This window comes from Octopus bimaculoides, chromosome 4 (assembly GCF_046866305.1).
Source record: "Octopus bimaculoides isolate indiv1 chromosome 4, ASM4686630v1, whole genome shotgun sequence".
NCBI lineage: Eukaryota > Metazoa > Mollusca > Cephalopoda > Octopoda > Octopodidae > Octopus > Octopus bimaculoides.
The window spans coordinates 133509687-133531627 of NC_142931.1; the positions used below are offsets into that span (position 1 = coordinate 133509687).

Consider the following 21941-nt stretch of genomic DNA (forward strand, 5'->3'; position numbering starts at 1 on the left):
GGCCTCTGCTTTGTCTAGGAAGGCAGTAATTCTGAATAGGATCTAACCCAGACAGTGATGACCTGTCCAATCTAAGCCAATATGGGAAGCAGATATAAAAGGGGTGATGACAATTTTTATCATATTCTTTTCTTTATATACCATATTATTTTACATAAGCAGCAGGGAGCAAATTGATAAAAAAAAATGAGCAATGGGAAACTGAGAATTTCATATTTCTCCCTAAGCACTCAAACTAGTTGGATATGACATTTAGAAATGCTAGTCTTCTTTAGTTGGGTCATATATCAGAAATAAGTTTACACAGATAATTATTTAATAAAGAAGCACTAGCGTAGCTAGAGTGTGTGTCGTTCGGGGCGGCCCTTCCATTTTCCACCCCCGCAGATCTAACAAAAATACATATTGCCTATAGCAGACCCAAAAGTGCTACCTGGGGTGGACTGCCCCTACTGTGCCCCACTAGCTACACTAGTGAAAAGAAGTATTTGTAACTTTTGTCTTTATGACACTATATTTAGGACGTATTCTAATTTAGGTGACTTTGTTCCTTATTTTTTTCTTTAAATGAACTTAGCAAATATAACTAATTTGAGACACTAGTTAATCTGAATCTACAATGCCATTAACGAATACTTAGAATAATTTTTTTTAATGCCACGAAAAAGGAAAGCAAGAGTATTTCTATTGTGTGTGTCTGAGGAGAAGGAAGAGGACTGCACAAAAACCTGATGGGAAGAGGAGGGGGTTTTCAGTTGTGAAAGTTGGAGAGATGGAATTTGGTTTGGGGTGGTTAGTACTGTATAAAGAAGGTTCAAAGAGCTTGCAATACTTGGTCTGTTTTCAGAAATCGTGGGTCCATGAATATTGGAGGATTGCATACTTTGTGTTTTTGTGTGTGTGTGTGACAGAGAGGGGGAGAAAGAGAAAGAGATAGGGGAGAGAGAGAGAGGTGGGGAGAAAGAGATAGGGGAGAGAGAGAGAGGTGGGGAGAAAGAGAAAGAGAGAGAGGTAGGTGACACAGAGAGAGAGAGAGAGAGAGAAAGAGAGAGAAGAATGGTTGCTGCAACAAGCACAAGAAAGGAAGATCAGCAATATAGACTACATATGGTGCCAAAGATCCCACCATACAGTAGCACCAATTAATTAATATCACAGAATTTCTTACTATATTCCTTCCATTAATTCTTTAACTGGTTTTAGTCATTGGACTGTGGCCATGCTGGGGCACCACCTTCCAGGACAAAGCTGATTACATCAACCTAAGTACATGTTTTATCAACTATGGAAGAATGAAAGGCAAAGTGGACCTGAGTGGGGTTTGAACTCAAAACATAGAGATAACCAAAATACTACTGGTATTTTGTCCATGCTCTACTGATTCTGCAGTTTGCTCCACCCACTTATATTAGTTGTGTTTTTTTTTTATTTACAAAATGACTCTTAGAAGAATTACAGAAAGCTGAGATTGTAAGACCGAAATGGAATTTATCAAGAATAACACACCATGTATAAGGTGGCGGTAGGGAGTTCTGTTATCTTGAAATGGAAAGGTGAAGGGAATAAAGATGGATGATTCTATGAATATTCTCATGTTCTTACAGATCAGTGAATGAGTATTTGATTAATAGTAAAGAGAAGAGGCAGTTAATGCAGAAGAGGGAGAAATGTAATGAATTGGATCACATAATTTGGTTAGTAATCATTTTGACCATTAATAAACCAATTATATAACATTTCATTTTCCTGTTTTGATAAGTGTACACTTGCATCAAGGCTGAGTTACATTATCCATGTGCAGTTAATAAATCTGTTTTGCAACTATGTGGTTGAAGGTTCAATCTCACTGTATGGCATCTTAGACGAGTATCTGCTACCACAGCCTCAGATTGACCAAAGCCTTCTGAGTGAAATCTGGTAGATGTAAACTGTTCTTGAATGCTAAATTTAATCCTATCTTCAACACGCAATCTGAGATAAAGTGCAACAGAGGAATAAATAACCAAGATTTTTGTTGGGGGATTTTTACCCTTCAAAACTTAATTTTAAATTAAATAAACCGTTAAGTTTGAAGAGTTTTCAATGTGAGATTTTTAAAAGTAAAAGCTGATTAAATATGCTGATAATGAAATTTACCTAATTATGATTTAGAATATAAAGTGGATAAATACACAGGAGGCAGCGTTGCAGAAGAAACATTATAGTTGGCGAATTAAAGGGTTTGGTACTAAGAGTTTTTAAGCAGAAACAACAAAGTGAGCTGTTTAATCCATTTGTTGATCTGGATACGATGAAGGCTAACAGATAAGGTGAACCAGGCATGCAAACTACAACAGTAAAATTTCAAAGTGAGTTGAATAATGATGTGAAAATATATAACAGTATGTAGTTGATGGATGATACAAGTAGGTGAGGAAACTACAAAAGAGTGAGGGTGTGTTGAGTATTAAAGTGGACACTTAAATGGTGTCCTCCTGGCCTCAGCAGTAGAAACCTTGAAATACACAGAGTACGTTTCTTCTTTCTCAGCATTGGTATCTATCATACAGGGTACACAAAAATTTAAATACTTGTCGATCATTCATTGATATGTATAGTTTTGTAAATACAATTTCAGAAACAAAAATTTGAGATTTTTTTTTTAAGAAGTTTAAATCATGAAATCAAATGATTTAGATTACACATTAACAGTAGCTTAGATTGTAAAAATTTCAAAACATTACAGTCAACAAATCAAACAACGCTTCACTCGAGAAAAGACTAGCAGAAACTTACGCATTTATCAGAGACTAAGATAGTAAAATACAGGATAATAAATTATAAGTAATAAACAAAATATGACATTATAAACTGGAGGGAAAAAAATCCTGCAGTAACAAGGTTTATTTTCACAGTTGTAAAATTTCTTTTTGGAAAAAACTGAAGTGAGGTGTGTCAATTGTAGATCTAGGGTAGTTTCAGCTAAAGATTGGGGGAGTGGTGTCTGTTAAGGATTGTAAAGTGTTGCCACTAGTCAGCTGTGGAGTGGTGTAAGTTGTGGGCTGTAGGGTGGAGTAATTATAGATAAGGGGCTGTATCAGTTGAAGAAGGTGATGTAGTATCCATTGTGTAATGGTGTCAGGCTTGGATTGTAGTGCAGTATTAGTTGTGAATTGTAGAGGAGCATTGGTCATGCATCGGAGAGTGTGTCTGTTAAGGACTGGGAAGCAGTGTCATTGGTCGATTAAGAAGTGGTGTTAGTTGTGGGATGGTGATGGCTATCAGTAGTTTGTTGAGTAGTGTCCACTGTGAATTATGGGTTGGTGTTTGTTGTGGATGGTGGAGTGAAATCAAGAGCAGACTGTGGTGTAGTGTCTATTGTAAAGTGTAATCAGTTTGATAGTAGAGTGGTAAGTTTCAGGTAAAGATCGTGGGATGTTGTCTATTGGGAATTGTGAAGTGTTGCTTGTTGTGAATTATGAAAACCTTGAAATATACAGAGCACATTTCTTCTTTCTCATCATTGGTACATGTCATACTTTGTACACATACATTTAAATACTGGCCAATCATTCATTGATATGTATAGTTTTGAAAAACACAATTTGGGAAACAAAAATTTTAGATATAAGAAGAGGTTTAAATAACGAAATCAAATTTTTTTAGTTTACACATTGAGAATGAAGTTTAAGTTGTAAAAATTTCAAAACATTACAATTAACAAAATAAACAGATTTTTTCATTTCAGTAGAAACTCAAGCATTTATCAGAGGCTGAATATAGCAAAATACAGAACTGTAAACTGTAAGTAATAAATAAAATAAGATGCTATAAATTGGAGAAAAAAAATAATAAATTCCTATAGTAACAAGATTTATTTTCACAATTGTAAAATTTGTTTTTGGAAAAAAAATTGAACCTCACTTCATCAATTTTGCAAAAAAATGTTTTTTTGAAAATATGGACGTAATCACAATTGCTTGAGATATGGTTAGTGGGTAAGATGGCTTGGTTCAGTGACTAAAGAGGAGAAAGTATCAAAGAAATATAGCTTTTGTTTGTTTGTTTGATTTTTCTTACTAAAAGTTTTAATTTATTTCAGTTTTACTTTGAATGCATAAAGGTGATGAACTTTGAATTTTGTTATGTCATCTTTTCATGTTGAATGTCTATGTTGCCTGTAACATTATACTCTGAATTACTGGATGGAGGTTTCGTACCTGGTAACAAATAGAAACAGCAATGTAAGTTATTGTGTTTAAGAATTTCAATCAAGCAATATCATAAAATCACACAGCCTCACATGACCATAAATCATTAAAATCCATGCATAAGAATTTACTAAGATAAATTTCCCATATGCAAATTATGAATATTACAATTATTGTGTAACTCCAAGTATCCTGAAACAGCTGTCGAGTTGAGAAATTATATATTTTCTTCTTCTTCATCATTATCATCAGCAGCAGATGTTAAACGATGATGATGACGAAGAAGAGAAAAATAAAATACATAATTTCTCAACTTGACAGCTGTTTCAGGAAGCTTGGAGTTACACAATAATCATGATATCCATAATTTGCAGATGGAATATGCAAAAGTCTTGGGAATGCAACCACTAAACAGTAATACAGATATATTACAATAAGTTCATCTATATATATATATATATATATATATATATATATATATATATATATATATATATATATGTATATACACGTCACCATATGATCAAATCATTACAAGATCATATCATTACATAACCACAAAAACACATGATACCTTCCTTAGATCAACTCGTTATACAACCATTAGTGGATAGTTGTGGAAAATTCATGGATGATAAAGCATTCAATTTTATAGTTAACTACATGTGACAAACTGTATTTAAACCTTCCCTTATCATATTTCTATTGCAATGCATTATCCTTATTTCAAGAAAAAAATTAAGAATTTACCAAGATAACTTCCACATTATTAAGCTGGTGTTTGGAATATAAATTAACATGAAATTTAGATCAGTTTGAACAGGGAATTTGTATCATTGAACCAAGAGCAGTTTCAGGCAGGTTGGTATCAAAAAGGTAAAAGAGATTAACGCAATAAAATATCATTTACTAAATAATGGAATATATATACTGTTATCTGTTATATAAAATGTTTATACACGGACAGTTAAACTGATAATGTATGTTTAAGTTTCTATTCAGTATTCACCTAATTAAATGACTTGTCAGTGTTTAAATGAAACAGAATGGCATAGTGAAAGCATCATAACAGCTAATTGACAACGCCATCAGCAGATTTCATTATAACAGGATAACGAGTAATATAGATGCGGGTATGGCTGCACCCAACAGCAAACTCTTACACTGTACTACCCCAAACCATCATATATAACATGCTATTCACTCAGTCTACACAATTTCAGACATACACTTCAACCATGTTATAATCTCAGTAGTATTTCAGATACATACCCCTACCATGCTGTAGTCTTACCTATAACATGGCAGTAGGGTGGAGTACCTGTGTGATGTTTGGGGTGGTACAAATTGAAAGTACAGGGTGCGGCAGAAAGGCTGCCCTGATTTCAAAGTTTAATAAAAATACAAACTCTTCAACAACAAATGCATGATGCTCTCCACTCCAGGCCATGGGGGGTACTACCTGAAACAGGGAAAAAAAAATGGCATTTAATGAACTTCATAGAAGTACAAAGTTTCTTCATGCATCTTCATGTGTTTGTTTTTTATTAACCTTTGAAATCGGGACAACCTTTTTGCTGTACCCTGTATAACATGGTAGAAGTGTGTTTTCGAGGTGGTGGAGATTGAGAAAATATCATGCCAGACCCTCACTTCTAGCATGTTATATTCTCATCCCAGTGTTTAAGACCATCATCCTACTGCAGTCACAGAAAAGGATGCAACTCTTGTTGCCTAAAAGCAATGATATAAGACAATCTTGGTAATACCTTCTCCAATTTGGCGTACATGCTTTTGAGATTGTTAATCTGTTCAATATGTGCTTCAGGATGTCTGTACAGATAATCCATGATGGTGTTAGTGGCTAAGAAGATCCCCTGGATTACTGGGAACACTTGTACATCACAGCTAATATTTAACAAAGGCTTCTCTGTAAAATAAAAACAAGAAACAATAGTTTCAATACAGAGAATAAAAGGAAAAGACTTTTATCACAGACAGAGAGAAGAAGAAAGAGTAACAAAGACTGAAAGAAAATACAGAGTCAGAGAAGAGGGGAGAGCTAGGAAAAGAGAGAGAGTGGGAGGGAGGACATATAGATTCTGTGGTATAATGATATACCTCACATACTATATAAGTATGTGTCTAGGATACAGTAAATATTTCTTGATATATGTATTTATGCAGTAGACATTATATATTACAAGATACATGTGTATAGTGAAATATGTAAATATATATATATTTTAAGATGGTTATTTTTTTTTCTTGCCAAATAAACACATGCACCATATATTCATTCTCCTGAATGGACTAAACAGACCAGGAGGATACACATGGATGGAAGAGTTGCCAAAGAGGTCACAGATGTGTGACAAAAAATTTCCAGACAATGGGCCTAAGAACAATAACAAATGAGTGAAGAATGAATGTATAATGTGCAAGAAAAAAAAAAGTGACCATCCCAAAATATAACAATACCTGTTTCAACACAATTTCACATCAGGAATCTTGCAAAACAAATTCATAAACGTGTGTGTGTATGTATATTCTTTTTTTGTGTCTGTTTTGCAAGATACTTGATGTAAATGTAAAATCATGCGTTGAAACAGATGTTTAATTGGATAAGTGATCATCTCAAGATACAACATACATACACACAAAAAATTAAGGACTTTTTAGTTCTGTTGAGGACATGACAACCACCCTAGTGCTGGTGGCATGATAAAATGCACTCTGGACACACTATAAAGTGGCTGGTAATAGGGAAAGAATCCAGCCATAGAAAAGTCAAACTGGAAACATATAGAAAAATATGACACTCCAACTCCAACAAGTCCGAAATTTCTCCAAAACACCTGATGAAGGCTGGTGTATATATATATATCAGCCGAAATGTTGTGTTAACAACAAACAAGATGAGGACAAATATCCGTCAAATGTAAATAATGTAAATAATTGTAAATATTAGTCTTAACTGTTGAGTAACAGTGAAACCAGTAGTCAGCCAGACAGACTGATACAAACACTTATAGTCTTTTTATAAAGATATAACACAGTTACTCAAACAACCAAGTTTGAACTAAGTATGTATGCTCAGTTGTCCTCACAGCCCTTATGCTTCACTAAGCCTTATTACTGAGTCCTCCATATCTCTCTCTCTCTCTCTCTATATATATATATATATTTCATGATGTACGTTGAGGTGGAGGCCACATAACATATATGGGTAGTGTACTAACTTACCTTTTAGATTCTTTGATAATGATTCAAAGAGTATGGTTCCTTTGTGAAGGACACTGGTACACAATGTTGACAGATACTGTTCTCGTTTGCTAACTGGCTTTGTATTGCTTAAAAGTTTCTGGAAAATACAAATATGCACAAATGTAGACGTTAAAAATCTTTATATATATATATATATATATATATATATATATATATATATATATATATATATATATATATATATATATATATATATAAGGATTTACTTTTCGTAATGAGATAAAGGCTGCGTTAATTATAGAACATTTATAAATGTTCTATAATTTACACAACCTTGGTTTTTTATCTCATTACGAAAAGTAAATGCTTATATTCACACGCTGATATATGACCTACGTTGGACCCCTTATTCGCATAATCACCGAACCTGGAGCTTAACTATGGTCTATCCATAGCATTTACTCAGCATTACCTGAAACCTTTGGGTCTAATCGACACCACTATCACTCATAATCTCTCTCTCTCTCTCTCTCTCTCTCTCTCTCTCTCTCTCTCTCTCTCTCTCTCTCTCTATATATATATATATATATATATATATATATATATATATATATATATATATATATATATATATATATATATATATATATATATATATATATATATATATATATATATATATATATATATATATATATATAGAGAGAGAGAGAGAGAGAGAGAGAGAGAGAGAGAGAGAAGCTGTATGAATACTTACAACTAGAGCAGCATGTGCCATTTGATTCACAACCATTTTCTCAGCAAAACAATTATTATCTTCTTGGTCAAATAGTTGCCATGAACTAAAAGAAAAGAACGTATTGTTATAGAATAGGGAGACCAGACGATTGAAGGAATTCAACTGAAATAAGGAATGGTCACATTGCTAGTAGACAGGAGTCAATTCAAAGATAAGTTAAATACAACTCAAAGAGGTCTATTTGGTAAAAAAGTAGACTAATGTTAATCTCCCAATTTTGAGAACTGTGTCTCTGATAAAATGTTCCATTTAGAGCCACATATATAACACATCAACATCATTTAAAGTTCACTCTTCTATGGTTCCATGGGTTAGACATAATTTGTTGAGGCAGGTTTTCTACAGCTGAGTGTCCTTCCTGTTGCCAACTCCTATTTCTTGCCAAGCAAGGGAATATTTCCCCATAGCCAGACATGTTTTTCATAGAAGACTGGCAATAAACAACATCACTTGTGTGATGATAATCCTTGTTTACATCAACACAAGTCAAGACAAGAGTACACACACACACACACACTCACATGATGGGCTTATTTTACTTTCCATCTACCAAATCCACTCACAAGCCTTTGGTCAGCCTAGGGCTATAATATAAGACACTTGCCCAAGGTACCCATAAAATGGGACTGAATCCAAGACCAAAATGGTTGAGAAACAAACTTCTTAACCACACAACCATGCCTGCACCTACACACCAACAAAGAATTTTTTCTCATATTCTTTACAAAAGTTAGATCAAACATATTTTATATTATATAACATTTCATTAAAGCATGAAACAATACGATACTAACAAAAATAAATATGCTGTAAAACTAGAACAATATTAATCAATAATGAATATTTTCTTCATTTACTTTTATTGCAGCAAGTATGGGAGATAACTCTGGATACATTTCTGACTTATTTTGATCTCATCAGCATGTAGCCTAGCCTTATTTCTAGTTAACATTTTAATACTGATTCATTAACGGTGCTAATACCAACCTAATTATTCTATAGAGAATTTACTTACCTTATTTGTAACTTTCTTGAAAGCATTGCTTCCAGAGATGCAGCACATTCTGATCCATCATTATAGCAGAGAAGATCGTAAAGGATATCCCATGCTGCACTAGGATAGTGACAGACAAGATGGTGGAAGAGTAACTGGCAAACAGAGAAAAATAGAACATTAGAATGGGTTTGTATAACAGTGAAATGGGTAGAGATAATCTCTGAGGCTATCCTAGGGTTGTAACAAGAAAAGAATGGTGATATATAATTCAGTCATGCTGGTAAAAATATACAGCTACAAGCATGGTTGTGGTGTTAAGTAGCTCGTTTTGCAATCATGTGGTTTTGGGTTCAGTCCTCCTACACAGCACCTTGGGTAAGTGTCTTCTACTATAGCCTCAGGTTGACCAATGTCTCGTTAGTAAATATGGTAGATACGAACTGAGTGAAAGTCCATTGTGAGTGTGTGTGTGTGTATGTGTGTGTTTTGCTTGTTCTCCTAACGCTTCTTAACAACTGGTGTTGGTTTGTTTACATCTCTGTATCTCAGCAATTCAGCAAAAGAGACTGACAGGATAAGTACCAGACTTTAAAAAATAAACATTGGGTTTGGTTTGTTCAACTAAACCCTTCAAGGTGGTGCCCCAGCATGGCCACAATCCAAGGATTGAAACAAATAAAAGATAATAAAAAAACAGATAAATCACAGATGTTTTCCATTTTAAGTTGAGGATTTTAAGTTGAATATAAGAGCAAGGATGATTAAAAGATTCGGCAAATAAATGTGTTGTGGATTTACCTTCAAGCAAATATTACTCTGGAGACTAGAAAACTGGAAAGAAAAAAAAAAGACAAAAACAGGTATAAATTTCAGAGAATATGGGGAGGGGGGGTAATTCTAATAGGGAATTTAGAAAACAAAAATAATAAAACAAACAAAATATTTCTTCTTCTACTACTACTACTACTACTACTACTACTATTACTACTGCTACTAGTGGAGGCACAATGGCCCAGTAGTTAGGGCAGCGGACTCGTGGTCATAGGATCGCGGTTTCGATTCCCATACCGGGCGTTGTGAGTGTTTATTGAGCGAAAACACCTAAAGCTCCACGAGGCTCCGGCAGGGGATGGTGGCGAACCCTGCTGTACTCTTCCACCACAACTTTCTCTCACTCTTACTTTCTGTTTCTGTTGTGCCTGTAATTCAAAGGGTCAGCCTTGTCACACTGTGTCACGCTGAATATCCCCGAGAACTACGTTAAGGGTACATGTGTCTGTGGAGTGCTCAGCCACTTGCACGTTAATTTCACGAGCAGGCTGTTCCGTTGATCGGATCAACTGGAACCCTCGACGTCGTAAGCGACGGAGTGCCAACAATGCACGTGTGTGTGTTTGTGCTTCCTTGCTTTGCAATCGCATGACAGTTGTAAATGGGGGTCTCTGACATAAAAGTAGTGTCATTTCATCATTCATTTCCAATATTCTGTCTGGCCATGGGGACATATGCCTAATGTATATGCCCTAAGAGGTCATGAATAGTGACTTCAGTTTAATAAGGTCAAGTAGGTGATATTGTGAGAAGTAAAGTCAAACTGAGAACATTTTGATGTTAACTTACCTGTTTTAGTGAAGATAAAAGGGGTAAAGAATGGACAAAATGTGCAGCCCAGTTTCTCACTTCGTTGATGTCATCTTGTAGTAAATACAAAGCTGTGTGGAAGATTCTGGAAGGAGTAAAAAAAATATATTTGGATGATTGAAGGAATTTATTGAAGTGTAACAAATACTGCATTGATAAGAATGATACAGAAGGGTTTTGTGGTAGCACTCACACTTGCCTGGGTTGTAGCCCCCAAATGGTGGGACACCTACTGGCTTGAGGGAATGCTCCAAACTGATGGACGAATAGGATATAACAGAGTGAATTTACGAGATGTCCCAAGATGAGGTTGTATATTTATATGGGGCTGCTCAGTTAGAAGTGAACTGTGACTAAATAACAACAGATACAAGGTCTGATCAATAAATATCTGGACTGTTGCCATAGTAACAAAGCTAAAGCACTCCACAGATGTGTGTACCCTTAATGTAGTTCCCAGGGAGATTCAGTGTGATGCAGCATGTGAGAAGACAGGGCCCTTTGAATTACAGGTACAACTCATTTTTGCCAGCTATCGAAATTGAACCAAATTCGATGACTGGCACCCACTGCCAACCTTCCTTCATTGGACACTAAACTCAGCTTGCGAAGACCTGTTGGGGCAAGTGAGATCGAAACTGAACCAAATTTGATGACTGGCACCTGTGCCAGTGGAGCGCTAACAGCACCATCTGAGTGGGATCATTGCCAGAGCAGCGGTCTCGCTTCCGTGCCGATGGCACGTAAAAGGCACCATCTGAGTGCAATTGTTTCCAGCTTCGCCTTACTGGCACTTGTGCCGGTGGCATGTGAACAAAACATTGGACTGACTCCTGTGCAGGTGGCACGTAAAAAACACCATTTGAGCGTGGCCGTTGCCAGTACCGCCTGACTGGCCCTCGTGTCGGTGGCACGTAAAAGCACCCACTACACTCTCGGAGTGGTTGGCGTTAGGAAGAGCATCCAGCCGTAGAAACTCTGCCAGATCAGATTGGAGTCCGGTGTAGCCATCTGGTTCACCAGTCCCCAGTCAAACCGTCCAACCCATGCTAGCATGGAAAGCGGATGTTAAATGATGATGATGATGATGATGAGTGGACTGGAGCAACGTAAAATAAAGTGTCTTGCTCAAGGACACAACACGCAGCTAGGAATCAAACTGACGACCTTACAACCGTGTGCTGAATATCCCTAGCCACTAAACCACGCGCTTTCACACATAGTCTATAAATGTTGACTGAACAGATATACTAGGTAAACATTAAGTGGACAGCTTCATAATGCTACAGATATAGGCCTCTAGGTTTACTCTTAATGTAACTTGTTATCTTTGAAAGTTTAACAAGCAAGTGAATAGAAATTTAATTACTTACTTGTATGAAATTTCTTTTTGAGATACTGGGGATATACTTTTGGCCAAGAGGTTAATTGTGGAGAGTACAGCATTACCAGCAATGGCTAAGGACTGGCTGAGTGCCATGCGTAGATTACTATCAACATTTCCCAATTGTTGGAACAGATAACTAGACCACATGAGGTAGAGCTCTTCAAACCTGGAACATTAAAAAAAGAAAATCAGAAAAAGGGGTCAGAAACAAGAAAGAAGTAAATTTCCATTTACTTTTCATTTATGAAATATAATAGAACAGATATGTAGTAGTTGTGATGTCAAGATGCTGGTCTTATATTCCCAGTGGCATAAGCTCAAACACACTACTGATTTCAGGTTTTTTTAACAAGATGTGTAGTGGAGAAGACAGGAAGAGAGACCTGAACAGACATGGAGTAGAGAGGGATGTCACTGAAGAGGGTCTGAATGAGGGCAAAAGGACTTTGATAAACCTGACTGATTAAGTGACAATTGATTGACTAGTAATAATAAAAATGCATGTGTTTATTATTGGCATAATGACCCACCCAAGATTACAGCAAAATTTGTTTCAACACATGGGCTTATATCAAATATCTTATTTCTTTATTGCCCACAAGGGGACATAGAGGGGACAAACAAGGACAGACAAAGGGATTAAGTCGATTACATCGACTCCAGTGCGTAATTGGTACTTAATTTATCAACCCTGAAAGGATGAAAGGCAAAGTCGCCCTCGACGGAATTTGAACTTAGAACGTAATGGCTGACGAAATACCACTAAGCATTTCGCCTGGTGTGCTAATGTTTCTGCCAGCTCGCCGCCTTCAAATATCTTGCAAACCAAATACAATAATGAAATGTGTAGTGGAACTCCTCGTGAAAATAAAAATGCCAATCATTTAACAGAGTGTGCAGGGTGTTTTTTACATAGCACCAGCAGCGGTAAAGTCACTGAGTAACTTGCACAGGGCAAGATACCCTCATTTGAGTGGGGAATAGCATTGAGGGTCAGATAAAGGTGTCTTGTATTAGGAAAGAAACATGGCTCCCTCAGATGGAAAGAGAGAGAGATAGGGGATAGAAAGACAGTGAAGGTGTGATGGGGATGAGGAAGGGGCCATACACCCAAGTTACAGGAAGGTGAATATAGTGAAGTGGATGGGAAATTGGAGAGGGTGTATGGGTGGGTGAGTTCACAAAACTACAAAGGGAGAGTGGGACTGGTGGTGGTGGTGGTGGAATATATTGTGTGGGCACAGGTAGAGGGAGGGGGCATTAGGAGGATATATTGTAAGGAAGGGATACAACAGGGACATATTGTGTGCAGGCAGGTACAGGAGGGAGAAAGGGGAGAGGAATACAGCAATAACAAGCATGGGCGAGGGAGTCAGGAAGGTGTCTGGAAGATGGGTTGAGAAGAGAGGTAGGGTATGGATGGACAAACATCAGCAAAAAGCAAATTCACTGATGTAAAAATGGACACACTGAATAGAGTAGTCCTACATACACCATATCTGAACAACAGACAGAACGATTGTGACTGAAACACCATAATTCACAAGCCTGTTATGGCAAGTCAGAGGACAAACAACAACAACAACAACAACAATCACTATAAACATATTAATTAATTAGTTTACTTACTTTGTGGTGGAGGGTGAAGTGGAGATCAGTTTAGTGCAGATACTCAGAGCTGGCAGGATTGTTGACTGAAGTGCCGTACCAATACCAACAGAGAGCAACTCCTCACGCAGCTGGTTGAGTATGATGTTAATGTCTTCAGTCCTTAAATGCAGGTGGGTGTAATTGTCAAAGTGGTCAGACCATTTCAGATAGACGGCATTGAATAAGTCAAGCACCGTGATTTGTATTGGACTGTATCGACTGACATTTAACTGCAGACTAATAAACTGCTCCTGTGTAATAGACAGAAATAGTGTTTAATGTAATAGTTTAGGGAGTATATTTTATATTTGAATATGCACAAACACACATGTACATATTTTCAACTGCATGTAAATATCACAAATATTTCAACACCAATAATGTTAATGTAAGTTACTCATGTCTAAACAACACTGCTTCCCACATCTCATACCAAAATTTAAAACACACACCTAATCAGCCTCTATCCCAAAGCCCAACTTGTAAGTTCAGAAATCTCCACTTAGAGGCTTGTGTCTCTAAGGAAATGATACACAGTGCATGTATAACATCTACAGATGATATTCGTTTCGGTCTCTGGCACAAGACCAGCAAGTTCATGGGAGGAGTAAGTTGGCTGCATTGACCCTAGACTAGAACTCAATGGGTACTTATTTTATCGACCCTAAATAGATCAAAGGTAAAGTCAGCCTTGATGGAATTTGAACTCAGAACATAAACATGGATGAAATACCACTAAGCATTTTACATGATATGCAAATGATTCTGCCAGCTTGCCACCTTATATCTACAGATAATATTAACCAGATTATATGGGACTCACTCCAAACACTTTTAAGAGATGATACAACCAACATATACACATACAGGTTGAGATACAGTGAGAACTCCTCATCTTTGTCACAAATGGAAATTGAGAAAACAGTAGAATTGAATGAGTTTAGAATATCTTCAAGAGAATAACTTCATACACTAATGGTACAAGAAATTCCAGATTCTGAAACAACAACCATGATTACTAAAGAAAAGATCCTTCTCCTTCGGAGAATTTTTCTTGGAAAAATTCATAGACTCAGAAAATTTGCAAAAAATTAGAATTTTCAGATTAAAGTTTACTTCTTGCTAGGTGATCGACTGCTCCTATGTACACTCTTTTTGATATACAGTTCTTTTTGTCAGTAATATAAATGATATTCCATAGTGACTTATGACATCCCAGTTAATATGATGCAATATTTCCATCAAAGAAAAAGATAGTTTCTATGTGGTTGTTTGAAGTGCTAGGAATAGTAGTTAAAGCTCTCTCAAACCATTGTTGGCACTCCGTCGCTTACGACGTCGAGGGTTCCAGTTGATCCGATCAACGGAACAGCCTGCTCGTGAAATTAACGTGCAAGTGGCTGAGCACTCCACAGACATGTGCACCTTTAACGTAGTTCTCGAGGGTATTCAGCGTGACACAGTGTGACAAGGCTGACCCCTTGAATTACAGGCACAACAGAAACAGGAAGTAAGAGTGAGAGAAAGTTGTGGTGGAAGAGTACAGCAGGGTTTGCCACCATCTCCTGTCGGAGCCTCGTGGAGCTTTAGGTGTTTTCGCTCAATAAAGACTCACAACGCCCGGTCTGGGAATCGAAACCACTGGGCCATTGTGCCTCCACACTCTCACAAACCATACTACTGTTTTAAAGAAAAAAGTGAACACATTGAATTGTGTAATTCTAGATACATTATGGCTGAATAAAAGTCCATAAGGTCATGACTGGAATGTCTCTGATAATAGGTTTGTTCAACCAGGGCTGACCTGGGACTAAACAACAACAACACAAATAAAACATATACATACCATTACACTTTCCCAGAATGTTACAGGGAGTTTTTTGGACTGCAGGTATTGGTGTAAGGTCTGGCAGCACCGTTCTTGTACTTCATAACATTTTGAAGTGAGGAGCAAGTCAACAACTGGCTTAAGACTGTCAGCTTCTCCGGCGACATAGCTTGCAGTTGTACAATGAAACAGCAGTTCAGCATGCTCAGATAACATGCTTGAGAAACCAATCTATATAAAGAAAACAGAAACAGAATCAAGTTTGTCTCTAATGATTTCTGCTTATAAATAACATGCAAATGTTAAACACATTTTAGATTTTACATCACTAAGAATTTTTAAGCTAACATCATCATCGTCGTCATTTAACGTCAGCTTTCCATGCTGGCATGGGTTGGACGTTTTGGCTGAGAGCTGGTGAGCCAAAAGGCTGCACCAAGCCCCAGTCTGACCTGGCAATGTTTCTACAGCTGGATGCCCTTCATAAAGCCAACCACTCCCAGAGTGTAGTGGGTGCTTTTATGTGCCACTGGCATGAGGGCCAATCAGGCAGTACTGGCATCGGCCATGCTCAAATGGTGCTTTTTATGTGCCACCTACATAGGAGCCAGTCCAGAGGCACTGGCAATAACCATGCTCAAATGGTGTTTTTTACATTCCACCAGCTCAGGAGTCAGTCAGGAGATGCTGGCAATGGTCACGCTTGAATGGTACTTTTATGTGCCACCGGCATGGGAGCCAGTCAGTGGCCCTGGCAACAATCATACTTGAATGGTGCTTTTAATGTTCCACTGGCATGGGTGCCAATCAGGCAGTACTGTTATTGGCCACAACGATTTCACTTAACTCAACAGGTCTTCGCAAGCATAGTTTATTGTCCAATGGTTGAAGGGTACTCTTAAATGGACTGGTTATACAGCCCTGGCATTGGCCAATATCTTTTGAAATGTCAATGTTTAAAACACGTTACACTCTTACGTTTTTAAGCAGATTTTACTGAGGTTTGCCTTCGTCCTGTGATGTAGGGATTTCAGGCATGAGGTGTAAAGTAGTGACTGAAATTAGGTTCCTTTAGTAGGGACCATTCTATTGCAAGTCTTCAGACTAGCTCTCCTACAGGATTCCGTGAGTTATGGTTGCTTTCCCTGCCCCCTACCTCATATGCCTTGATGCTTCTATCCTGAATAAGCCATGAAGAAAAAAAGCGAAGACTTACAGTAGGACTATTCTTGGTGGTTGATTCAATTTGTTGCCACAGATGGGTGCAAAGTTGACTCCAGTTGTCACCCAGAAAGTCGATACCAGGTGTTGCCAACACTGTATTCTTGATTATTTGAATTAATCTAGCTTGTATTAATCCACATGATGGTGGATCCAGAGGAAAATCTTGTGGAAAAGCTAAGTTAATCAGCTTCTGTAAAATACTCTTCAAATCATCTTTGCTGAAAGTATAATGAAACAAATACAAAAGTAACAATTTAAAATATCTTAATTCCACGAAACAAGATTTTTTTCATCTCACAAACAATTTCCCAATCATAAGAGTGGCTGTGTGGTAAGTAGCTCGCTTACCAACCACATGGTTCCGGGTTCAGTCCCACTGCAAGGCACCTTGAGCAAGTGTGTTCTACTATAGCCTCAGGCCGACAAAAGCCTTGTGAGTGGATTTAGTAGACGGAAACTGAAAGAAGCCCATCGTATATATATGTATATATGTGTGTGTGTGTGTGTGTGTGTGTGTGTGTGTGTGTTTGTGTGTGTGTGTTTGTCCCCCCAACATCGCTTGACAACCGATGCTGGTGTGTTTACATCCCCGTAACTTAGCGGTTCAGCAAAAGAGACTGATAGAATAAGTACTAGGCTTACAAAGAATAAGTCCTGGGGTTGATTTGCTTGACTAAAGGCGGTGCTCCAGCATGGCCACAGTCAAATGACTGAAACAAGTAAAAGAGTAAAAGAGTATATATATTTTTGTAACCATTATTTTGCAGTATAATCACGAATACTATACTTAACTTAGAAATTGGTACATAAATATAAATGACTTGTAACTCCTGAAATATGGAATATACAGCTATTACCTATTTTTTCATATATGTTTATTACCCAAGTCTTGTGAAATTCAGCGGACAGAAACTGTGAAGAAGCCTGTCAGATGGACTGAACTGGCAATTCAACAGTCCAGTCTAGATAGAAATCATGAAACTCGCATTAAGGAAACACATGTGTTTGGAATTTTCAGCCACTTATATTCAGTTGGTCAAACAAGTGAATGTTTATTACTGAAACTGGTGGCAGATCCATCATGGCTGAATGGAAGACTAGTTACTCATGGGTGAGATAAGTTTGGTCATAGATCTACTGGATAACTATTGATTTGTGGGCAAAACAAAACAAACCACTACATGGCGACTTGACCTCATAGAAACAGCAGCCAAATGTTCCTCGAACAACATCATACTACCTTTTAAAATGCAAGGATATATATTGGATAAAGCAGTATGAAATACCCTAAGTCTAAATAAAGGGTGGTTGATCATGGCTGGAATGTCTTTGAACATAGCTCTGTTGGATCAGGACTTACCTGGGGCTAAACAGCAACATATATTTATCTAGTAAAAGGGAAGAGAAATCCTATATTGAAGATGAAGAACTTACAGACTCAAGTGATTCATCATCTCTCAGGGGCTTCAACATGGTTGTTTGACCTAGTAGAAATAACAGCCAAATCTCCCTCAGATTAAATTTAATATATTCCCTATATAAACTATTTCTAACAAGATGGTCACAACTGGAATACCTTTGATAACAGGTCTGCTTAATTAGGGCTGACCAGGGTTTAAATGACAGGGTCACAAGTTAAAGGCTTTTTTAGAATGATTCAACCAATGCTTACTTCCAACTTTGAGCTTGTAGGAGTTTCTCTACAAATATGAATATTCCATGGACTTTATTGTGCTGATCCTGAATATTGGGTATCTGGTGCAAGAGCATGATGATTTTATTGTGCCTTTGAGACGGTGCAGTTACTGCAACCATTGCACTAGCAGCAAGCTCTCGCATCTGATAGACTCGGCTCTCAATAAGTGGCTCAATCAGCATGCTGAACTGGTCACATAGGCTGGAACAAAAAATAGGAGATGGATTAACAGAAATGCTGATCAGGAAATGAACTAAGAACATAACGAGACAATGTCATTCTAAAAATAAACAATCATGTTAGTGAAATCTTGTAATTCAAAAAAACCTATCCTACAACCAAAGTGCCACACAAAAGAGAACACTGGTGTTGGTGCTGGTGCCATGTAAAAAGCACTGGTGCTGGTGCCACATAAAAAGTACTGGTGATGGTGCCACATATAAAGCAATGGTGCTGGTGCCACATAAAAACACTGGTGATAGTGCTAATGTAAAAAGCACCCAGTACACTCTGTAAAGTGGTTGACATTAGGAAGGGCATCCGTCTGTAGAAATCAAGCCAAAACAGACTATGGATGCTGGTGTGGCCCTTGGCTTTGCCAGTTCCTGCCAAGCCATCTAACTCATGCCAGTATGGAAAATGGATATTCAATGTCAGTAAATATGCATTATAGGCGCAGGAGTGGCTGTGTGGTAAGTAGCTTGCTTACCAACCACATGGTTCCGGGTTCAGTCTCACTGTGTGGCACCTTGGGCAAGTGTCTTCTACTATAGCCTCGGGCCGACCAAAGCTTTGTGAGTGGATTTGGTAGACGGAAACTGAAAGAAGCTCGTCGTATATATTTATATATATGTATATTTATGTATGTGTGTGTGTGCATATGTTTGTGTGCCTGTATTTGTCCCCCCAACATCGCTTGACAACCGATGCTGGTGTGTTTACGTCCCCGTAACTTAGCGGTTTGGCAAAAGAGACCGATAGAATAAGTACTAGGCTTCGAAAAGAATAAGTCCTGGGGTCGATTTGCTCGACTAAAGGCGGTGCTCCAGCATGGCCACAGTCAAATGACTGAAAAGAGTAAAAGAGTAAAGAGTATATTTGATAGAATAATCTGAATGCTAAAAAGTTAAATGTAACTCGTCCTTTAACCCCCAGAAAGTAAGTTCTAATTTGCAACTTACTTCACAGTGTCATCCTTGATCTTTTCACTGGCCCCTACATTGGAGAGGAGCGTCAAAACAGGAAACAAAGATGGCTGAATATGGATGGTTTTCTGAACATTCTTTGACTGAGACAATTTTGACAGAAGGAATGGCAGAAGATCTGGGAAGTGAACAGCCAATTCTTCAAGTGACATTGTATTTAAGACACATCCATCTTTAATTTTTTTCTGACCAAACATTCTCGTCATTAACGTACCTGGAAACAAGAGAGAAAAGCATCATTAGAATCTTTGTGAAACATTCAATTAACAAATGAGATGCAATCATAAGGAAACTGTTGTATTCCTCTCGGGGGACTCGCAGAGAAAACACAACGAGTTGTACAACTTAGTTATCACATTTATTTGTTTATTAACTATAAACAAAGAACTCACTCACCTAATGTTAATTATCAAGAAACAAGAATGTCTTCCTCACCATATATATTCCAATAACATTCAACCTCGACAGTCACACAAAACAACAACGAAACAGGGACCTCAGACGAACTATATTGAAATATGGGACTTCAGACGAACAACAAACAAATCTAACAGTCCATATAACAGAAACAAATTTTGACAAATAGTCAGATTCTTAAAGCTTAATTAGTAGAGATTTTCTAGTATGAAGGGTCCTTCATTTTTTTAGGAAAAAAAAAGAACACATTGGCAATAATATATACTCATAAAACTTTAACTGACATGGGAAAAAAATCAAATTTGATAATGATGATGACAGTAATGATGTTGATGATGTTATTGATGATGATGATGACGACGACAATGATGACATCAATTCTTTCTCTCTGTATGTCTGTCTCAGTGTTTGTCTCTTTCTCTCTCTTGTTCTTAGAACTGGTTATGTTGCACTATAAGAAGGGCTGTGGATGGCCATTCACAATATCCCTTTCTCCAGAAAAGAAGAAGAGTTGGGGCAAGGAGCCAGCAAACCCCTTTTCTTAGGAAACTGATATGCTACTAGAATCATCCAAGGACCAAACTAATGTGCAGTATGGGACCGAAATAAAGCAGGAAGGTGTAAAGGCTGGGTGATTAGCAAACAACAATGGCAGCTGAAGTGTTAGACATGAAAACTGGCACTCCATCGGTTATGACGACAAGGGTTCCAGTATACAAGTGGTTGAGTGCTCCACAGACACACATGCCCTTAAAGTAGTTCTCGGGGAGATTCAGTGTGACACAGAATGTGACAAGGCTGGCCCTTTGAAATGCAGGTCATCATCATCATCGTTTAACGTCCATTTTCTATGCTGGCATGGGTTGGATGGTCCGACTGGGGACTGGCAAGCCAGGAGGTTGCATCAGGCTCCAATCTGATCTGGCAAGGTTTCTACAGCTAGATGCCCTTCCTAATGCCAACCACTCCAAGAGTGTAGTGGGTGCTTTTTTACATGCCACCTTGCCAACTGAGTAGCCTGGAGCAAAGCAAAATAATGTGTCTTGTCCAAGGACACAACATGCTACTGGGAATTGAACTCATGACCTTATGATCATGAGCTGAATAACCTAACCACAAAGCCATGCATAAAAAAAAAAACATCAGTAAGGTCAATAGGCAAGAAGTGTAAGAATAAATCAAAGCAATGTAGGTCATCAGTCAAACACGAAGCAAATCATCCCAGTCATTAAAACACAGTGGATTGATAAATGCTCCAGCTGAAGCCCCTACTAAGCAAAAATCCTTAAGTCAAGATGCCTCTTCACCAGAAGAGACAATGGCAACTGCAAACGAGAAGACCAGTAAGAAAACTTTTGAAGAGAAAGGTTTATAAAATGTTGAGGGGTAAATACTAGTCGGTTGATCCAGTGGCTTCACATCAATGAAAGGGGCCAGTCTGCTGTAGAGCCAGTAATATGAAGGTCCTAAAACAGTGTGCATTCACTCCTGATGAACCCAGAAACCTACTGGTATCTATTATTTACTTTTACTTTTATGTGTTTCGGTCATTAGACTGTGGTCATGCTGGGGCACAGCCTTGAAGAATCTTAGTTGAATGAATTGGCCCCAGTACTTTTTTTTTAAACCTGGTACTTAATCTATCAGGCTCTTTCGCTGAACCACTAAGTTACAGAGAT

At 37.7% G+C, this 21941-nt stretch overlaps 1 protein-coding gene across 1 annotated transcript in view; it reads right to left on the bottom strand.

Moving 5' to 3' along the window:
* Positions 1–3835: 3835 nt before the first annotated feature.
* Positions 3836–21941, bottom strand: part of LOC106875370 (tRNA (32-2'-O)-methyltransferase regulator THADA) — a 72903-nt gene continuing 54797 nt past the window's right edge. Inside the window, exons 25-37 of the mRNA XM_014923467.3 lie at positions 19822–20059; positions 18617–18841; positions 16937–17162; positions 15739–15951; positions 13872–14143; positions 12229–12408; positions 10835–10940; positions 10013–10045; positions 9233–9366; positions 8176–8260; positions 7437–7554; positions 5960–6120; positions 3836–4199 (exon numbers count right to left, since the gene is read on the bottom strand). Of these exons, the coding sequence (XP_014778953.2) occupies positions 4149–4199; positions 5960–6120; positions 7437–7554; positions 8176–8260; positions 9233–9366; positions 10013–10045; positions 10835–10940; positions 12229–12408; positions 13872–14143; positions 15739–15951; positions 16937–17162; positions 18617–18841; positions 19822–20059 (2042 nt within the window). The 3' untranslated portion in view covers positions 3836–4148. The remainder of the gene's footprint in view (positions 4200–5959; positions 6121–7436; positions 7555–8175; positions 8261–9232; positions 9367–10012; positions 10046–10834; positions 10941–12228; positions 12409–13871; positions 14144–15738; positions 15952–16936; positions 17163–18616; positions 18842–19821; positions 20060–21941) is intronic.